The sequence below is a fragment of the Pongo pygmaeus genome, chromosome 20 (genome assembly GCF_028885625.2).
Source record: "Pongo pygmaeus isolate AG05252 chromosome 20, NHGRI_mPonPyg2-v2.0_pri, whole genome shotgun sequence".
NCBI classification, from domain to species: Eukaryota; Metazoa; Chordata; class Mammalia; order Primates; family Hominidae; genus Pongo; species Pongo pygmaeus.
The window spans coordinates 6,229,740-6,250,702 of record NC_072393.2 but is presented as its reverse complement, the minus strand read 5'-3'; the positions used below and the strand labels follow the sequence as shown (position 1 = coordinate 6,250,702).

General features: G+C 49.2%; 1 protein-coding gene across 2 annotated transcripts in view; it reads left to right on the top strand.

The window, feature by feature from the left end:
- ACER1 (alkaline ceramidase 1) overlaps positions 1-16,967 on the top strand; it is a 28,737-nt gene extending 11,770 nt beyond the window's left edge. Inside the window, exons 2-6 of one of the 2 annotated variants that reach the window (XM_054464738.1) lie at positions 10,223-10,337; positions 10,432-10,573; positions 13,149-13,286; positions 15,722-15,859; positions 16,126-16,967. In XM_054464738.1, the coding sequence (XP_054320713.1) occupies positions 10,223-10,337; positions 10,432-10,573; positions 13,149-13,286; positions 15,722-15,859; positions 16,126-16,294 (702 nt within the window). In that variant the 3' untranslated portion in view covers positions 16,295-16,967. The remainder of the gene's footprint in view (positions 1-10,222; positions 10,338-10,431; positions 10,574-13,148; positions 13,287-15,721; positions 15,860-16,125) is intronic. The other variant, XM_054464739.1, reaches the window with a different exon arrangement.
- The last annotated feature ends 3,996 nt before the right edge of the window (positions 16,968-20,963 follow it).

Here is a 20,963-nt window from a genome sequence, read left to right as displayed (position 1 = left end):
AATTAGCCGGGCGTGCTGGCAGGCGCCTGTAGTCCCAGCTACTCGGGAGCTGAGGCAGGAGAATGGTGTGAACCTGGGAGGCGGAGCTTGCAGTGAGCCGAGATCGCGCCACTGCACTGCAGCCTGGGCGACAGAGCGAGACTCCAAAACAAAAAACAAAACAAAAAATAATAATTTAAAAAATTAACCAGGTGTGGTGGCACATGTCTGTAGTCCCAGCTACTTGGGAGGCTGAGGCAGGAGAATCGCTTGAACCCGGGAGGCGGAGGTTGCAGTGAGCTGAAATCGCGCCACTGAACCCCAGCCTGGGCAACAGAGTGAGACTCTGTCTCAAACAAAACAAAACAAAACAAACAACCAAAAAAAAACAACAACAAACTCCTTGCCCTGGTGGGGCTGATGTTCTGGGGATGGAGAAGCAGAAAATAAGCCAAAGTCAAGGCTACAAGATGCCAGGCGGTGGGATGAGCAAAGGAAGAAAAACTCATGCATTCACTCTCTTTTTTTAAAAAATGTATTTCGGCCGGATGAGGTGGCTCACACCTGTAATCCCAACACTTTGGGAGGCTGAGGCAGGTGGACCACTTGAAGCCAGGAGTTCAAGACTAGTCTTGCCAACGTCTCTAAAGCAAAGCCCCATCTCTACTAAAAATACAAATAAATAAATAAATAGACAAGCATGGTGACGGGCGCCTGTAATCCCAGCTACTCAGGGGGCTGAGGCAGGAGAACCGCTTGAACCCAAAAGGCGGAGGTTGCAGTGAGACAAGATCACTCCACTGCACTCCAGCCTAGGCGACAGAGTGAGACTTGGTCTCAAAAAAAAAAAAAAAAAAAAGGGAAAGAAAATGTTCTGGAATTAGCTAGTGTGATGGTTGCACGCCTCATGAATATACTGAAACCCACTGAATTGCATAGTTTAAAAGAGCGAATTTTATAGTATGTGATTTATGTCCCGATTTTAAAAATAGGGATGTTAAAAAAAAAAAAAACCCACAGCTCTTGGCACATCCTAAGCACTGAATACATTGTAGCTATTCTTATTACAAGTGAATACAGCACCCAGAGATGTGAAAGTGACATTCATTAATTTTATTAGGTATTTATTCATTTCATTGAATAATTAGCACCAACTGTAATCCTCATAAAATCCTATGAAGTAGGTACAATTATGCTCCCCATTTTACAGATGGGGAAATCAAGGCTCAGAGAGGGTATATTTCTTTCCTAGGGCCACACAGTATGCAAATTACAATTGCACAAAAGTTGCAGCTTCTTAAAGAGCCCGGTCCTAGAGTCTCTCCCTTAACCACAGTGCTGTGAGACCACTTAATTACTGGGTGATTAGGAATTAATTGTGCGCATGTTGGATGGCACAGCGGCTCACACCTGTAATCCCAGCACTTTGGGAGGCCGAGGCGGGCGGATCACCTGAGGTCAGAGTTCGAGACCAGCATGGCCAATATAGCGAAACCCGGTCTCTACTAAAAATACAAAAATTAGCCAGATGTGGTGGCACACACCTGTAGTCCCAGCTACTCAGGAGGCTGAGGCAGGAGAATTGCTTGAACCTGGGAGGCAGAGGTTGCAGTGAGCCGAGATCGCGCCACTGCACTCCAGCCTGGGCGACAGAGCGAGATATACACATTTTAATTCATGCAATTAAGTCTTGTGCTGTGGCTGGTGCACACTTCGTCCCTCCAACATTAGCAGGCATGTTTGGAATGAATGCAGGTGGTTGTCCTCAACTGGTGACAGAGGCCAGGTGTGGGTGGTGGGAGGGAGTTTGAGCTTTGGCAATGAGGACGAAGAATGAGGAGATGTTGGAGATGTATTCAACAAACTTTTCTTTCTTTCCTTTTTTTTTTTTTTTTTTTTTTGAGACAGAATCTCGCTCTGTCACGGGAGTTGGAGTGCAGTGGTGCGATCTTGGCTCACTGCAGCCCCCACGTTCAGGCGATTCTCCTGCTTCAGCCTCCTGAGTAGCTGGCACTACAGGCGTCCACCACCACACTGGCTAATTTTGTATTTTTAGTAAAGACAGGGTTTCTCCATGTCAGCCAGGCTGGTCTTGAACTCCTGACCTCAAGTGATCTGCCCACCTCAGCCTTCCAAAGTGCTGGGATTACAGGCATGAGCCACTGCGCCCGGCCCCTTCTGTATTATTTACGCGCATTCTTTTCTACTAAAATGTATTGGGCGCCTACTGTGTGCCAGACAGTGTTCTAGATATAGGGTGGGGAGGGGGCAAAACACACAGAGCCCCCTCGTTCCGTGGCACTTAACTCTGTAATCCTCACAGCAGCCTCTGGAAGTAGGAGCAGGAAAACCAGGCACAGGAGATCCCCTGCTGTCCTGACCGTATACACCCTGAGAAGGCAGGGACTTTGTTTTCAGACACTGGTATGGTCCTTGAGCACATAGTAGGTACTCAAGGGATGCTTGGACAAATGAATGAATGAATGAATGAATGAATGAACGAAGGGAGAGAGGTGATGTCACCTGCTGGAGCTGGGACCAAGAAGGTCCAGCTCACTTGTGTCCAGAGTTCAGGACTGGGCTGGCTTTGGATGGGATCCCAGACAGGTGTCTCCCCTGCCTGGCAGAGCCTGGGTGGGGTGAGAAGCAGGGAACGTGGGGGCTGAGCCCCGGAAGGCAGGGAGGGAGACCCTGGCATCCAGGCAGTTTCTGATGTTATCGGAGACTCCGGAGCTGATTGGGGACCTCCATTAGTCAGTATCTCCACCCACAGCTCTGTCCTCCTGAGCACTTAGGGACACTGTTGATAACTCCTGGCTGGACTCTGCTGGCCCCTAAGCTTGGAATAACGATACCCATAACAGGCCTGTTATTATTATTATCTCCTTCAACAATAACAACAGCAGCAGCCCCAGCTATTTTTTGAGCTCATACCACATCCTGGGCAATGCACTTCTGCAATGCCTTATCTTGTGCATGGCCTGCATCAGGCTGCAAGGTACCATTGATGATGTGCCCTGCTTTTACTGATACAAGCAAAGAGAAACCAAGAGGCATTAGTCACAGGGCCAGGCAACAGGGGAGCGCCCTCTTAGTCACCACCACCTGTCTAGTCTTTCCATCTTTGTTTTTTATTTTTTTTCTTTTTCTTTTTGAGTCAGAGAGAGATGAGTTAGGAATAATTTTATTTTTATTTTTTATTTATTTATTTATTTTGAAACGGAGTCTTGCTCTGTCGCCCAGGCTGTAGTGCAGTGGCGCGATCTCGGCTCACTGCAACCTCCGTCTCCCAGATTCACGCCATTCTCCTGCCTCAGCCTCCCGAGTGGCTGGGACTATAGGCGGCCGACGCCATGCCTGGCTAATTTTTTTTGTATTTTTTAGTAGAGACGGGGTTTCTTCATGTTAGCCAGGATGGCCTCAATCTCCTGACCTTGTGATCCGCCCGTCTCAGCCTCCCAAAGTGCTGGGATTATAGGCGTGAGCCACAACGCCCGGCTAGGAATAATTTTATAAGGCAAGTTTAAGAGTTTAGATTTTGGCCGGGTGCGGTGGCTCTCACCTGTAATCCCAGCACTTTGGGAGGCCGAGTCGGGTGGATCATGAGGTCAGGAGATCGAGGCCATCCTGGCTAACACGGTGAAACCCTGTCTCTACTAAAAATACAAAAAAATTAGCCGGGTGTGGTGGCGGGCACCTGTAGTCCCAGCTACTCAGGAGGCTGAGGCAGGAGAATGACGTGAACTCTGGAGGTGGAGCTTGTAATGAGCCAAGATTGCACCACTGCACTCCAGCCTGGGCGACAGAGAGAGACTCCATCTCAAAAAAAAAACAAAAAAAAACCCAAAAAAACAGTTTAGATTTTATTTACAGGAGGCATGAACATGTTATTTATTTATTTATTTACTTATTTATTTATTTTGAGATAGAGTCTTGCTTTGTTGCCCAGGCTGGAGTGCAGTGGCGTGATCTCGGCTCACTGCAAGCTCCGCCTCCCGGATTCATGCCATTCTCCTGCCTCAGCCTCCCAAGTAGCTGGGACTACAGGCGTCTGCCACCACACCCAGCTATTTTTTTTTTTTTGTATTTTTAGTAGAGGCAGTGTTTCATTGTGTTAGCCAGGATGGTCTCGATCTCCTGACCTCATGATCCACCCGCCTCAGCTTTCCAAAGTGCTGGAATTACAGGCATGAGCCACTGTGCCTGGCCTATTTTTTATTTTTTATTTATTTTTGGGGGACAGAGTCTCACTATGTCACCCAGGCTGGAATGCAATCATGTGATCTCGGCTCACTGCAACCTCTGCCTCCCAGGTTCAAGCAATTCTCCTACCTGAGCCTCCTGAGTAGCTGGGATTACAGGCATGTGCCACCATGCCCGGCTAATTTTGTATTTTTAGTAGAGATGGTGTTTCTCCATGTTGGCCAGGCTGGTCTCGAACTCCCGACTTCAGGTGATCGGCTCATCTCGGCCTCCCAAAGTGCTGGGATTACAGGCGTGAGCTGTAATCCACACCCGGCTAATTTTTTGTACATATATATATATATATATATATATATATATTTTTTTTTTTTTTTTTTTTTTTAGGACGGGGTTTCACCGTGTTAGCCTGGATGGTCTCGATCTCCTGACCTGGTGATCCGCCCACCTCAGCCTCCCAAAGTGCTGGGATTACAGGCGTGAGCCACTGCGCCCGGCCTGAACATGTTTTAAATGGAGATTTTTAGAGGCTGAGGTGAGTGGATCTGCTTTGTTCAGGAGTTCGAGACCAGCCTGGGCAATATGGTGAAACCCGGCCTCTACTAAAAATACAAAAATTAGCCAGACATGGTGGTGAGTGCCTGTAATCCCTGCTATTCGGGAGGCTGAGGCAAGAGAATCGCTTGAACCTGGGAGGTGGAGGTTGCAGTGAGCTGAGATTGCCCCACTGGATTCCAGCCTGGGTGATAGAGCAAGACTCTATCTCAAAAACAAAAAAACACAAAAACAAAACAAACAAAAAATAAAATAATAACCAAAAAAAAGTTGGAGAGAGATGAATTATGGAAGGAATTTATAAGCCAAGTTTAAGAGTTTAGACTTTATTTATGGAAGGCCCAGACATGTTTTAATGGATGCTTTTGAATCTGGGAGACTGGTTGGGTCAGTATCTTCAGGCACGCGTTGATATTCAAGGGCTGGTGTTTGACTGGAGGCAGAGGAAACATGGTGTTTGTTTGGGAGTATGTGTGCATCAGCACAAATGGAGGTAACTGAACTAGGGTCACGGGCTGAGAAGAGGCGCATGGAGGCGTTGCCATGGCCCCTGTCCCATCTGTCCTTGGACCACTGAAGAGAAGGGCTTGCAGTCCAGAACTGTAGTCGTAATCTATTTACTGACATTGTCCATTTCATATCAATCGCTTGTTTTTCTTTCCACACCTGTCTTAGTTCAGTTTGTGTTGCTATAAAGGAATAACTGGGGCTGGGCGCAGTGGCTCATGCCTGTAATCCCAGCACTTTGGGAGGCCAAGGTGGGTAGATCACTTGAGGTCAGGAGTTTGAAAACAGCCTGGCCAACATGGTGAAACCCCATCTCTACTAAAAATACAAAAGTTAGCCAGGCATGGTGGCAGGCGCCTGTAATCCCAGCTACTCGGGAGGCTGAGGCAGGAGAATCGCTTGAACCCAGGATGTGGAGGTTGCAGTGAACCAAGATTGCACCATTGCACTCCAGCCTGGATGACAGAGTGAGACTCCGTCTCAAAAAAAAAAAAAGATGGGGAGGGAAAGAGACTTGTTTCTGAGCTCATGTGACAGTTTCATGTTTTTCTTTTATTCGTATAAATTGAAGAAGTACAAGTGCAGTTTTGTTACATGTATGCATTGTGTGGGGGTGAAGTCTGACCTCTTTTTTTTTTTTTTTTTTTTTGAGATGGAGTCTTGCTCTGTCGCCCAGGCTGGAGTGCAGTGGTGCGATCTCGGCTCATTGCAACCTCCGCCTCCTGGATTCAAGTGATTCTCCTGTCTCAGCCTCTGGAGTAGCTGGGATTATAGGCATGCACCACCACACTCGGCTAGTTTTTTGTATCTTTAGTAGAGGCGAGGTTTCACCGTGTTGGCCAGGCTGGTCTCAAACTCCTGGCCTCATGATCCACCCACCTCCACCTCCCAAAGTGCTGGGATTACAGGTGCGAGCCACCGCACCCGGGCTGATATCTAATTTTCTGTTTCTGAGTTGTTTCACTTAAGATCATGTCCTCCAGTTCCATCCATGTTGCCGCAAAGGCATTTCATTCTTTGTGTGTGTGTGTGTGTGTGTGTGAGAGAGAGAGAGACAGGGTTTCACTCTGCCACCCAGGTTGGAGTGAAGTGGCACAATCACAGCTCCTGCAGCCTCCAACTCCTGTGCTCAAGCAATCTTTCCTCCTCAGCTTCTTGAGTAGTTAAGACTACAGGCACATGCCACTATGTTTGGCTAATTTTTTTAATTTATTTTTTATGGAGGTGGGGTCTCACTGTGTTGCCCAGGCTGGTTGCGAACTCTTGGCCTCAGGCAATTCTCCTGCCTCTGCCTCCCAAATTGCTGGAATCACAGGCATGAACCATCACACCTGGACTATTTCATTCTTTTTCCTTTTTTCTTCTTTTGAGACAGACTCTTGTTCTCTCACCCAGGCTGGGGTGCAGTGCAACAATCTCAGCTCACTGCAAGCTTTGTCTCCCGGATTCAAGTGGTTCTCCTGCCTCAGCCTCCTGAGTAGCTGGAGTCACAGGCACACACCACTGTGCCCGGCTAATTTTTGTGTTTTTTGTAGAGATGGGGTTTCACCATGTTAGCCAGGCTGGTCTTGAATTCCTGACTTCACGTGATTTGCCTGTCTCAACCTCCCCAAGTGCTGAGATTACAGGTGTGAGCCACCACACCTGGGCTCATTCTTTTTTTAATGGCTAAATAGTATTCCAGGCCAGGTGTGGTGGCTCATGCCTGTAATCCCAGCACTTTGGGAGGCCTAGGCGGGTGAATCGCTTGAGTCCCAGAGTTAGAGACCAGCCTGGGCCACATGGCCAAATCCCATCTGTACAAAAAATACAAAAATTAGGCTGGGCGCGGTGGCTCACGCCTGTAATCCCAGCACTTTGGGAAGCCGAGGAGGGTGGATCATAAGGTCAGGAGGTCGAGACCATCCTGACTAACATGGTGAAACCCTGCCTCTACTAAAAATACAAAAATTAGCCGGGCGTGGCAGCGTGCACCTGTAGTCCCAGCTGCTGGGGAGGCCGAGTCAGGAGAATGGCGTGAACCCGGGAGGTGGAGCTTGCAGTGAGCTGAGATGGCACCACTGCACTCCAGCCTGGGCGACAGAGTGAGACTCCGTCTCAAAAGACAAAACAAAATAAAACAAAAATTAGCTGGGCATGGTGGTGCATGCTTGTAGTCCCAGCTACTTGGGGGGCTGAGGTGGGAGGATTACTTGAACTTGGGATGTTGAAGCTGCAGTGACCCATGATCGTGTCACTGCATTCCAGCCTCGGCAACGGAGAGAGACCCTGTCTGAATAAATAAATAAATAAATAAATAAATAAATAAGGCCAGGCGCGGTGGCTCACGCCTGTAATCCCAGCACTTTGGGAGGCCAAGGTGGGTGGATCATGAGGTCAGGAGATTGAGACCACGGTGAAACCCCGTCTCTAGTAAAACTATAAAAAAAATTAGCCGGTCATGGTGGCAGGTGCCTGTAGTCCCAGCTACTCGGGAGGCTGAGGCAGGAGAATGGCGTGAACCCGGGAGGCGGAGCTTGCAGTGAGCTGAGATCGTGCCACTGCACTCCAGCCTGGGTGACAGAGCAAGACTCCATCTCAAAAATAAATAAATAAATAAATAAATAAGCAAACAAATAAATAAATAAAATTCCATTGTGTATATATACCACATCTTCTTTATCCAATCATTGGGTTGATTTCATATCTTCACCTGTGTGAACAGTGCTGCAATAAACATATGAATGCAGGTATGTTTTAGTATAATGATTTCATTTCCTTTGGGTAGATACTCAGTAGCGGGATTGCTGGATCAAATGGTAGTCCTAATTTTGGTTCTTTGAGAATTCTGCATACTGTTTTCCATAGAGGTTTTGCCCATCTACATTTCCACCGATATTATATAAGTATTTGTCATATGAGAGACTTGTCGCAGCTCAGACATATGAGAGAGAGACTTTGTGGGGAGTCAAAGTCTGGCCTCAGCACGTCAGGGTCTTGAGCCATTTAATTTTGGGTGCAAATGTTCTTGTGACCTTTTTTTTTTTTTTGAGGTGAAGTCTCAGGCTGTTGCCCAGGCTGGAGTGCGATGATCTCAGCTCACTACCACCTGTGCCTCCTGAGTTCAAGCAATTCTCCCACCTCAGCCTCCCAAGTAGCTGGGATTACAGGCACCCACCACTACACCCAGCTATTTTTTTGTATTTTAGTAGAGATGGGATTTCACCATGTTGCCCAGGCTGGTCTCAAACTCCTGACCTCAAGTGATCTGCCTGCCTCAGCCTCCCAAAGTGCTAGGATTACAGGTGTGAGCCACTGCACCTGGCCAATTTTTGTATTGTTTTACATTATTGTGAAATACATATTCACGTATTATATATATATTCACAATATATATTCACATACTGTTTTGTAGAGTTTCACTATGTTTTTTGGGCTGGCCTTGAACTCCTGACCTCAGGTGATCTACCTGCCTCAGCCTCCCAAAGTGCTGGGACTACAGGTGTGAGCCACCATGCCCGGCCATCACCTGAAGTTTCATTCACTCATGTGTCTGACGACTGTATGGGGAAGGATTGAACCACTGGCCCTCCTCTGGCATCTCTCTCCATCTCAGTGTGGTCTCTACACATGGTTTCTCCAGCATGGTGGCTTCAAGGGTAGCCAGTCTTCTTGTGTGGTGGCCTAGGGTCTGGACGTCTTGTCCTATGAGATAGAGAAAGGTGGAAGCCACAGTTCCTTTTATGACCTAACCTCAGAAGTCACACAGTATCATTTCTGCTTCATGCTGTTTGTTAAAAAGGTACTGCATCATCTTTCCTTGTCTTCAAGGGCAAGGTCAACTCATGACGTCCATGGCCACATTTCAGCCCACAGGAAGAGGAAAGAGGGCAAGCTTTCCTTAAGTGGTTTTTGAAAGGACTGACCTGGAAGTAGTAGATGTCATTTACATTCTTATCTCATTGGCCAGAGCAGGTCACAAGGCCACAGTGAGCTGCAGTGAAGGCTGGGAAATGTAGTCTTTCATTGGGTAAGCTGTGTGCCCAGTTCAAACTTGGGAGATACTATTTTTACAGGAAAAGGGGCTAGGTGCAGTGGTTCATACCTGTAATCTCAACACTTTAGGCTGTGGTGGGAGGATCACTTGAGGCTGGGAGCTTGCAACAAGCCTGGGTGACATAGTGAGACCCCGTCTCTACAAAAAATAAAAGAAAATTAGCCAGGTGGGGTGGTGGGCACCTGTAGTCCCAGGTGCTTGGGAGGCTGAGGCAGGAGGATCCTCTGAGCTCAGTTGATTGAGGCTGCAATGAGCCATGATCACACCAATGCACTCCAGCCTGGCAGCAGAGAGCAAGATCCTGACTGTAAAATAAATAAATAGAAAAAGTAAAAGAGAAGGAGAATATATATGGAAGTTTAGTGGATAGTCTTTGCCACACTCACTGAATGAATGAATGAACCAATAATGGATTGAGAAATTGATCTATGGATGACCAGCTGATGGTCAAGATCAGCTGAAAAGTGGCTAGGTGCGGTGGCTCACACCTGTAATCCCACCACTTTGGGGAGGCCAAGGTGGGTGGATCACCTGAGGTCAGGAGTTCAAGAGCAGCCTGGCCAACATAGTGAAACCCTGTCTCTACCAAAAATATAAAAAATTAGCTGGGCGTGGTGGCACATGCCTTTAGTCCCAGCTACTCAGGAGTCTGAGACAGGAGAATTGCTTGAACCTGGGAGGTGGAGGTTGCAGTGAGCTGAGATGGTACCACTGCACTCCAGCCTGAGTGACAGAGCAAGACTCCAAGACTCCATCTAAAAAAAAAAAAAAAAAAAAGTGTCAGGTGAAAGGTTGACAGGTGAGTGATTGACAAATCCTGGGTTGATGAATTGCCTGAAATGCAGCAGGTAACCGACTGGCTGGTGACTGAGTGTCTGGACAGAGGGCAGCCTCCTCCGTCTCCCCTATCTGACAAGCTCCTCCCTATGGCTCTCTCTGCTCCAGTTCTCCAATATCCCCTTCTTCATCTTCGGGCCACTGATGATGCTCCTGATGCACCCCTATGCCCAGAAGCGCTCCCGCTGCATCTACATTGTCTGGGTCCTCTTCATGATCATAGGTAGGGAGGTGTGGTTCAGGTCTGTGACAGTCGGGAGGCAGTGGGGGTTTAGGAGGTGGCGGCCCCCACTGACCACCTGCCCTTGCCACTGCAGGCCTGTTCTCCATGTATTTCCACATGACGCTCAGCTTCCTGGGCCAGCTGCTAGACGAGATCGCCATCCTGTGGCTCCTGGGCAGTGTCTATAGCATATGGATGCCCCGCTGCTATTTCCCCTCCTTCCTGGGGGGGAACAGGTGGGTCAGGGGCTGGCCGTCTGGACAGGGTGGGGTCTGAGTCTTCAGTTGACTCTACCTGAGTTCACCTGAGTCCCCTGGGTCCCCACCCTTGACCCCTTTTGGGGCCCTTGGAATTCCTCCCCAGACCACTTCGGGTTCTCTCCTGACCCTGCCTGACTCACTTGGGCTTCTGGAGACCCCACCCCTGAGCTTACCTGGTTTCTTGGAATCCCTCCCTTGATCCTACTTTGATAACCTGGGACTTCCTCCAGAATCTGTTGCAGCCAACAGGAGTTCCAGGACCTCATGTCTACACTTACCTGGGCCCGAGGGACTCCTCCCTGAGTCTCTCACCTGGCGTTCCTGGCATCTTTCATCTGATCTTGTTAGACTCCCCTGGGTCCCTCTCTTGATCTAATTGATCCCCACTCCCACCCTTGACCCCTGTGAAATAATCTCCTTCTCCTTCTTCTCCTCCTCTTCCTCCTCCTTCCCCTTCTCCTTCTCCTTCTCCTTCTTCTCCTCCTCCTCCTCCTTCCCCTTCTCCTTCTCCTTCTCCTTCTCCTTCTTCTCCTCCTCCTCCTCCCTCCCCTTCTCCTTCTCCTTCTTCTCCTCCTCCTCCTCCCCCTTCTCCTTCTCCTTCTCCTTCTTCTCCTCCTCCTCCTCCTCCTTCTCCTTCTTCTTCTCCTCCTCCTCCTCCTCCTTCTCCTTCTTCTTCTTCTCTGCCTCCTCCTCCTCCTTTTTCTTCCTCCTCCTCCTCCTCCTCCTTCTCCTTCTCCTTCTTCTCCTCCTCCTCCTCCTCCTCATTCTCCTTCTCCTTCTTCTTCTTCTCTGCCTCCTCCTCCTCCTTCTTTTTCTTCCTCCTCCTCCTCCTCCTTCTTCTTCCTTTTTGAGACAGAGTCTCGCTCTGTCACCCACGCTGGAGTGCAGTGGTGTGATCTCGGCTCACGGCAGCCTCTGCCTTCAGGGTTCAAGCGATCATCCTGCCTCAGCCTCCCAAGTAGCTGGGATTAGAGGCACCTGCCACCACACCCAGCTAATTTTTGTACTTTTAGTAAAGACGGTTTCACCATGTTGGCCAGGCTGGTCTCGAACTCCAGATCTCAAGTGATCCACCTGCCTTGGCCTCCCAAAGTGCTGGGATTACAGGCATGTGAAATTCTCTTCTAACCCAGTTTAACCCACCTGAGTTCTCCAGGACCCCCCAGCCCACCCTATCATCCTCTGGGACCCCTGTCATCTTTCCTTAATCCCTACCGGGTCCTGGAGAGCCACTGTCTGACATCTCTTAAATTCACCTGGACCCAGGATCCCTCCTCTCAGCCCAGCTGGGCTCCCCTGAACTCCTTGCCTGACCTCACCTGGGCCCTGGAAACCATCACGATCTCCCAGGCCCCTTGGGACCCTCTTCTCATCCTACTCAGTCCTCCCTGGGATCCCCCTTTAAATGCTGCCTGGGCTCACCTGGGCTCCCTGAGACTTTCTGCTGAGTCCACCTGGGAGCCTCAGGACCTTCTTCTTCTCCTCCTTCTTCTTCTTCTTTTTTTTTTTTAGATGAAGTCTCGCTGTATCCCCCAGGCTGGAGTGCAGTGGCACAATCTTAGCTCGCTGCAACCTCCAATTCCCAGGCTCAAGCGATCCTTGCTTCAGCCTCTTTAGTAGCTGAGATTACAGGCACATGCCACCACATCCAGCTAATTTTTTGTATTTTTGGTAGAGACAGGGTTTTGCCACGTTGCCCAGGCTGGTCTCGAACTCCTGAGCTCAAGCGATCCTCCCACCTCAGCCTCCCAAAGTGCTGAGATTACAGTCACGAGGCACCATGCCTGGCTAGGACCCTTTTTCTTATTGTCGTTTTTGAGACAGAATCTCCCTCTGTCACCCAGGCTGGAGTGCCGTGGTGTGATCTTGGCCCACTGAAACCTCTGCCTCCTGGATTCAAGCAATTCTCGTGCCTCAGCCTCCTGAGTAGCTGGGATTACAGGCATCTGCCACCACACCTGGCTAAATTTTGTATTTTTAGCAGAAATAGGGTTTCACCAGGGCCGGGCGCAGTGGCTCATGCCAGTAATCCTAGCACTTTGGGAAGCCGAGGTGGGCGGATCACGAGGTCAGGAGATTGAGACCATCTTGGCTAACATGGTGAAACCCCGTCTTTAGTAAAAATATAAAAAATGAGCCGGGCATGGTGGCGGGCGCCTGTAGTCCCAGCTACTCGGGAGGCTGAGGCAGGAGAATGGCGTGAACCCGGGAGGTGGAGCTTGCAGTGAGCCGAGATCGCGCCACTGCACTCCAGCCTGGGTGACAGAGCAAGACTCCACCTCAAAAAAAAGAAATGGGGTTTCACCATGTTGGCCAGGCTGGTCTCAAACTCCTGACCTCAGGTGATCCGCCCACCTCAGCCTCCCAAAGTGCTGGGATTACAGACATGAGCCACTGTGCCCTGCCTGGCTAGGACCCTTTTCTGAGCCTATCTGGGCTCCCCGGAATCCTGTCCTTTCCTCACCCACCTGGGCCACGAGATCTCCAAGTGACCTTGCCTACAATCCCAGGACCTCCCTTCCTGCCTACAGCTGAGGCCCTTCCTCCCCAGGTCCCAGTTCATCCGCCTGGTCTTCATCACCACTGTGGTCAGCACCCTCCTGTCCTTCCTGCGGCCCACAGTCAACGCCTACGCCCTCAACAGCATTGCCCTGCACATTCTCTACCTCGTGCGCCAGGAGTACAGGAAGTGAGTGAAGGCTGCAGGTGCCCGGGCAGGAGGCTCCCATCCCCCTCCTAGCACCCCTGACTCCAGGCTCACGGAGGGGACATCCCTTCTCCAAGATCACCCACTAACAAGTGGCCCTGCCAGGATTTGAACCTGACTGACTGCAGAGCTTGTCTTTTTTTTTCTTGAGACAGAGCCTTGCTCTGTCACCCAGGCTGGAGTGCATGGGCGTGATCTTGGCTCACTGCAACCTCTACCTCCCAGGCTCAAGCAATCCTCCCACTCCAGCCTCCCAAGTAGCTGGGACTAGAGGCGTATGCCATCACACCAGGATAATTTTTGTACTTTTCTTTGTAGAAACAGGGTTTCGTCATGTTGCCCAATCTGGTCTTGAACTCCTGGGCTCAAGCGATCCGCCCACCTCAGCCTCCCAAAGTGCTGGGATTCCAGGTGTGAGCCACTGCATCCACCCTACATTATCTTTATTTATTTTTATTTATTTATTTATTTATTTATTTTTGAGACAGAGTCTCACTCTGTCTTCCAGGCTGGAGTGCAGTGGTGTAATCTCAGCTCACTGCAAACTCCACCTCCCGGGTTCAAGCGATTCTCCTGCCTCAGCCTCCCGAGCAGCTGGGATTACAGGTGTATGCCACCATGCTCAGCTAATTTTTGTATTTTTAGTAGAGACGGAGTTTCACCATGTTGGCCAGGCTGGTCTCAAACTCCTGACCTCAGGTGATCCGCCCACCTCGGCTTCCCAAAGTGTTGAGATTACAGGCATGAGCCACTGTGCCCAGCAGAGCTTGTCCTTTTTATGATGAAATCCAGAAACAGACATGCAAGCAGAGAAAATAGCCCCACAAACCTCCCCACGCCCACTAACCAGCCACAACAACCACCCACATTTTGTCACTCTGTTACATATTTCTCCCAGATTTCATACAATTTCACCCCTAATTTTTTTAATAATTTAACTCCCCTGATTACAAAAAATGTATTATTCTTGCTGGGCATGATGGCTCATGCCTGTAATCCCAGCACTTTGGGAGGTTGAGGCACACATACCTCTACCCCAAAACATACAAGCACCAAAGGGCTTGTTGGTTAAGAATAAATATTATGTAGTCAGAAAAACTTGGTTTAGATCCCAGCTCTGCCATTTACCAGCTGTGTAACCATAGGGTGGGGTGGGGCATAGTGCAATCCCTGTGCCTCAGTTTACTCCTCTACAAAGTCCTTGTGAGGACTGAGTTAATATCTTTTTTTTTTTTTTTTGAGACGGAGTCTTACTCTTGTTGCCCAGGCTGAAGTGCAATGGCACGATCCCGGCTCACTGCAATCTCCACCTCCTGGGTTCAAGCGACTCTTCTGCCTCAGCCTCCTGAGTAGCTGAAATTACAGATGCACGCCACCACGCCCGGCTAATTTTTGTATTTTTAGTAGAGACGGAGTTTCGCCATGTTGGCCAGGCTGGTCTCAAACTCCTAACCTCGGGTGATCTGCCCGCCTCGGCCTCCCAAAGTGCTGGGATTACAGGCTTGAGCCACCACACCGGCCGACTGAGTTAATATTCGAAGGTGTTTTATTTATTATTGTTACTTATTCATTTTTATTTTTTATTTTATTTATTTATTTATTTATTTAAGATGGCGTCTCGCTCTGTCACCCAGGCTGGAGTGCAGTGGTACAATCCCAGCTCATTGCAACCTCCGCCTCTTGGGTTCAAGTGATTCTCCTGGCTCAGCCTCCCAAGTAGCTGGGATTACAGGCGGCCACCACCACGGCCGGCTAATTTTTTTTTGTATTTTTAGTAGAGTCAGTGTTTCACCGTGTTGGCCATGCTGGTCTCAAACTTCTGGCCTGAAGTGATTCACCTGCCTCGGCCTCCCAAACTGCTGGGATTACAGGTGTGAGCCATCACGCCTGGCCTATTATTGTTTTTTAAGACAGGGTCTTACACTGTCACCCAGGCTGGAGTGCAATGGCACAATTACGGCTCACTGCAGCCTTGCACTCCTGGGCTCAAGTGATCCTCTTGCCTCAGCCTCCCGAGTAACCAGAACTGCAGGCATGCGCCATCATGCCTGGCTAATTTTAACATTTTTTTTTTTTTTTTTTTTAGTAAAGATGGGGTCTTGCTATTTTGCCCAGGCTGGTCTTAACCTCCAGGGTTCAAGCGATCCTCCCAACCTCAGCCTCCCAAAGTACTGAGATTACAGGCATGAGCTACTGTGCCTGGCTTGAAGGACATTTGAAACTGTACCTGTTGTGCTGGAAATGCTCAGTGTTAGTTCTAAGCACGAGATTGGGCCGCCTCTGCTTGCACCCTCAATTCCTGCTCTTTCCCTTCTCCCAGCCTCTGAGCCTCATCACTGTGAAAGGAGGAATTTCCCATCAGCCCCCTCAGGTGCTGCTCTCTGAGCCAGCCCCTGGTCCCCCTCTCCCCTCTCTAGGACCAGCAATAAGGAGCTTCGGCACCTGATTGAGGTCTCCGTGGTTTTATGGGCTGTTGCTCTGACCAGCTGGATCAGTGACCGTCTGCTTTGCAGCTTCTGGCAGAGGATTCATTTCTTCTATCTGCACAGCATCTGGTAAGTACATGCTCTGAGGCTGTGGGGGGCCCAGAGTCAGAGAATCTTAGATGCCAGAGCTCGGAGTAGGAGCCTGGGGGCTGGGGGTGGAGAAGCAGAGAGACGAGAGCCAGATACTGGGACCTGGTGGTAGGGGAAGGCTGCAGTCAGGGGGCCAGACCCAGAAGGCTCCCTCGGATAGTCAAGATCCATGAGAAATAAAAAGAGGGCCGGCGTGAGGCTATGGGTATCTTGTGCCCTCCCCACCTTTGCTCTGCATTCCACAGGCATGTGCTCATCAGCATCACCTTCCCTTATGGCATGGTCACCATGGCCTTGGTAGATGCCAACTATGAGATGCCAGGTGAAACCCTCAAAGTCCGCTACTGGCCTCGGGACAGTTGGCCCGTGGGGCTGCCCTATGTGGAAATCCAGGGTGATGACAAGGACTGCTGAGACCTGCCAGCCTCTTGACTATCCAACCACCCAACGACTTGCCTGTGTCTTGAGAAGAGAGCCCTGGTCAGGACTTGCACCTGAGGGACACTTGTGGTTCCTTCCTCCGTTTCCCCTTCCGTGTCCTCCTTGTCCTGCGCTGCCCTGCCTTGAGGCAGATGATGGACTTTGTGACATCTCTGAGCAGCAGCCTGGTGACTGTGGGGGGCTGTCTCGTGCATCTCCCCTCCATGACCCCCCCATCCTCTTTCATTTCCTCCTCTGTGTCCACAGCCTCCCAGTGACCATTGTCACATGAGCTGGTGGGACTGAGTCACCAGGTACTGGGGTGACTGAAAGATGTGGCACCTAAATATTAGCTTCTAGGCTGGGCACAGTGGCTCATGCCTATAATCCCAGCACTTTGGGAGGCCGAGGTGGGTGGATCACCTGAGGTCAGAAGTTCAAGACTAGCCTGGCCAACATGGCAAAACCCCGCCTCTACTAAAAATACAAAAATTAGCTGCGCGTGGTGGTGCACGCCTGTAATCTCAGCTACTTGGGAGGCTGAGGCAGGAGAATTGCTTGAACCCGGGAGGTGGAGGTTGCAGTGAGCTGAGATCATGCCATTGCAGTCCAGCCTGGGCGACAAGAGAGAGACTCCATCTCAAAAAATAATGAATAAATAAATAAATATTAGCTTCTAAATATTGGTGATCACTACCAGACTCCCTCATCTGTCTTTGGCCATGGCAATGTCCCTGGTTCTTGGGGGACACCCCAGAGAATGAACATGACTTCCAGGCACCTCATTCTACATCCACATGTGCAAGTGGAGATGTTACACGCAGACCCACTCACCTCCTCCCATGGACTTGTGAGGTCCTCAGGTTCACAGCTGAGGACAGCAGAGTCCCAGACTGGGCCATCTGGGTGCTTTGGGGACATGTGGACATGAGAGAGGAGCGAGGGTGGCCAGGATAGTCTCTAAAGCAGTGGTGGAGTGGTGGGGAAGGGTGGTTTTCATGGTGGTTAAGAGCACGGGGCTTGGGGTCAGGCAGACCTAAATTAGAATTCCTGCTCCACCATTTTCTAGTTGTACAATCTTGGGGAAGTGATTTTTCTTGCCTCAGAAGCTCAAGGACATTGTCTGTAAAACAGAAATAATATTCCTTGTCTTGTGGGGGTTTTTGTGTGGTTAAAACAAATGAATGTGTGTGAAGTTCTTAGCATAGAGTTTGACAAACATCCAGCCACCCACTCATCTTTTAATTCATCTGCCTTATAATTTATTCATCCATTCATTCGTCTACCATTAATTTATTCATTCATCCATCCACCCACCCTTTAATTCATCTACCCATTAATTTATTCCTCTATCCATTCATCATCCACCCATCCTTTGATTCATCCATCCATTAATTTATCCACCTAACCACCCACCTACCCATCCTTTAATTTATCTACCCATTAGTTTATCCATCTACCTATCTTTTAATTCATCCACACATTAATTTCTCCATCCTTCCATCCACCCGTTAATTCACCCATCCAATACTTTATCCATTCATCCACCCACCATTGATTTATCCATCCATCCATCCATTCATCTATTGAACTCTCCATTGAACTATCCATCTATTCATCCTTTAATTTGCCCATCCAGTAATTTATCCAACCATTCTGCTTTTCACCTATTATCTATCCTTTAATCCACCTATTCATTCATTAATGTATCCATCCATCCATTGAATCATCCATCAAACTATCCATTCATCCATCCATCCATTATCAATTATTCATCATCATCCATCATTTATTATCCTTTCATTCATCCACCTATTAAGCCATTTATCCATTAATTTACCCAATTATTTATCCATCATCCATCCATCCATCCATCTGCCCACATTTAGCCATTCATTTGTCCGTTCATTTATCCATCCAAATCATTCAACCATCCTTTCATTCATCTACTTTTCAACTACTCATTCATTCACCCATTCAACACACATACATATATTGGGCTCCTGCTATATATCAGACGCTAGCCTCAGGGGATCCAAGACAACAAAGACATACAATGTCCTTGCCCTAATGAAGGACATAGATATTAAACAAATAAAAAGACACACACACAAAGCACTTCCAGACATTGATGGGCGCTAAAAAAGATAAAATACAATAATATTCTGGAAGATGATGGTTGTGGGAGCAGCACTATCACATGGGTGGTCCAGGGAGTGCACTTTGCAGTTGAGCCCTCAATGACAAGAGGGAACCAATGATACCAAAATCCGGGGCAAGGCCATTCTGGACAGAGGGAATGGCTGTGTGAAACCCCTGGGATGGGAATGAGCTTGCAAGCTGGAGCAACAGCAAAGACTGTTGGCCAGGCTCGGTGTCTCATGCCTGTAATCCCAACATTTTGGGAGGCTGAGGCAGGAGGATCGCTTGAGCCCAGGAGTTCAAGACCATCTTGGGCAACACAGCAAAACCCCCTCTCTATGAAAAATTAAAAAAAAAAAAAAGTTAGCTGGGTGTAGTGGCATGAGCCTGTAGCCCCAGCTACTTGGGAGGCTGAAGTGGAGGATGGCTTGAGTCCAGAAAGTGGAGGTTGTGCCACTGCATTCCAGCCTGGACACATAGTAAGACGTTCTTATCTGGGGGCCCTGGATGGGTTTCAGGGTCCACAGACCACTTGACATTGTGTGCAAAAGATGGGTGTTTGGGCATACAATCTAGGTGCCTGGAGTGCATCACTTTAGATAGATGAGAATGCTCTCATTTTATACATGTGGCTCAGAGAGGGCAAGTGACTTGCCTAAGGCCACACATCGTGGACTTGAACCCAGTCTGTCCTTCTCCAAAGCTCTTTGCACTGCAGTGAGACAGTAGTGGGACTGAACTTGGATTCCTGATCATCTGCTTCCGGGTCCTTCTTCCTTTCTTGTTCTAGAAGCCAGAGATTTTTCACTTGTGGCTCCAGGATGGTTCGTGGTGGTAGAAGAGGTGGGGTTGGGGATGTCTGTAAACTTGTAAAATCATCTGCAAAATGTTGTGTGTCTTCGTGTATTTGGGGGAGAGGAGCTGTGATTCCGTGACATCCCCTGAAGAGGTGTTTGACCACCCAAAGAGTTGAGAACCTCAGTTCAAAATCTTCTTGGGGAGGGTGGCTGAGCACAGTGGCTCACGCCTGTAATCCCAGCACCTTGGGAGGCCGAGGTGGGCAGATTGCGAGGTCAGGAGATGGAGACCATCCTGGCTAACGTGGTGAAACCCCATCTCTACTAAAAATATAAAAAATGAGCCAGGCATGGTGGTGGGCGCCTGTAGTTCCAGCTACTTGGGAGGCTGAGGCAGGGGAATGGCGTGAACCTGGGAGGCAGAGCTTGCAGTGAGCCAAGATCGCGCCACTACACTCCAGCCTGGGTGATACAGCGAGACTCTGTCTCAAAAAAAAAAAAAAAAAAAATTAGCCAGGCGTGGTGGCGGGTGCCTGTAGTCCCAGCTACTCGGGAGGCTGAGACAGGAGAACTGTTTGAACCCAGGAGGCAGAGGTTGCAGTGAGCCAAGATTGCACCACTGCACTCCAGCCTGGGCAACAGAGTGAGACTCTGTCTCAAAAAAAAAAGAATCAACAAACAAAATCTTCTGAGGGAGGAGGATAGAGAAGTGCCTGCCTCCTCCCCTGACCCCATGGCTGTTCCTCTTGTTTGCCAGCTTATGTGGCCCAAGTGTAAAATCATGTAAAAAAAAATCCCACTCTATCCCCAGTATCTGTCCTCTGGCTCCTGCTGGCCCCTCGTCACAGCCTTCTCTTGGGGCATGAACATAGCTGATGAGCAAGAGGCCTGGGTAACCTCCGCCTCCCGGTTCAAGCGAGTCTTGTGCCTCAGCCTCCTGAGTAGCTGGGATTACAGGCACACACCACCACGCCTGGCTAATTTTTGTATTTTTAGTAGAGACGGGGTTTCACTGTATTGGCCAGGGTTGTCTCGAACTCCTGATCTCATGATCCGCCCACCTCGACCTCCCAATCCAGTCTGTAATTCTTTTTTTTTTTTTTTTTTTTTTTTTGAGACAGAGTCTTGCTCTGTCGCCCAGGCTGGAGTGCAGTGGCGCGATCTCGGCTCACTGCAAGCTCCACATCCTGGGTTCATGCCATTCTCCTGCCTCAGCCTCCCCAGTAGCTGGGACTACAGGCACCCGCCACCGCGCCCAACTAATTTTTTGTATTTTTAGTAGAGACAGGGTTTCACCGTGTTAGCCAGGATGGTCTCGATCTCCTGACCTAGTGATCCACCCACCTCGGCCTCCCAAAGTGCTGGGATTACAGGCATGAGCCACTGTGCCTAGCCTCCAGTCTATAATTCTAACAGGCTACATGACCCTTGCACATCTTAGTCTCCAGCAGGGAAGGTCTCTTGGTGACAAAGGACAAAATATTCAACCCCAACTGCCTGAAATCACAAATGGACAATCAGCATATATACTTTTTTTTTTTGAGACAGGATCTCTGCTGCCTAGACTGGAGTGCAGTGGTGCGATCTCAGCTCACTGCAACCCCCACCTCCTGGGTTCAAGCGATTCTCGTGCCTCAGCCCCCCAAGCAGCTGGGATGACAGGCACCTACCACCATACCGGGGTAATTTTTGTATTTTTAGTAGAGACTGGGTTTTACCATGTT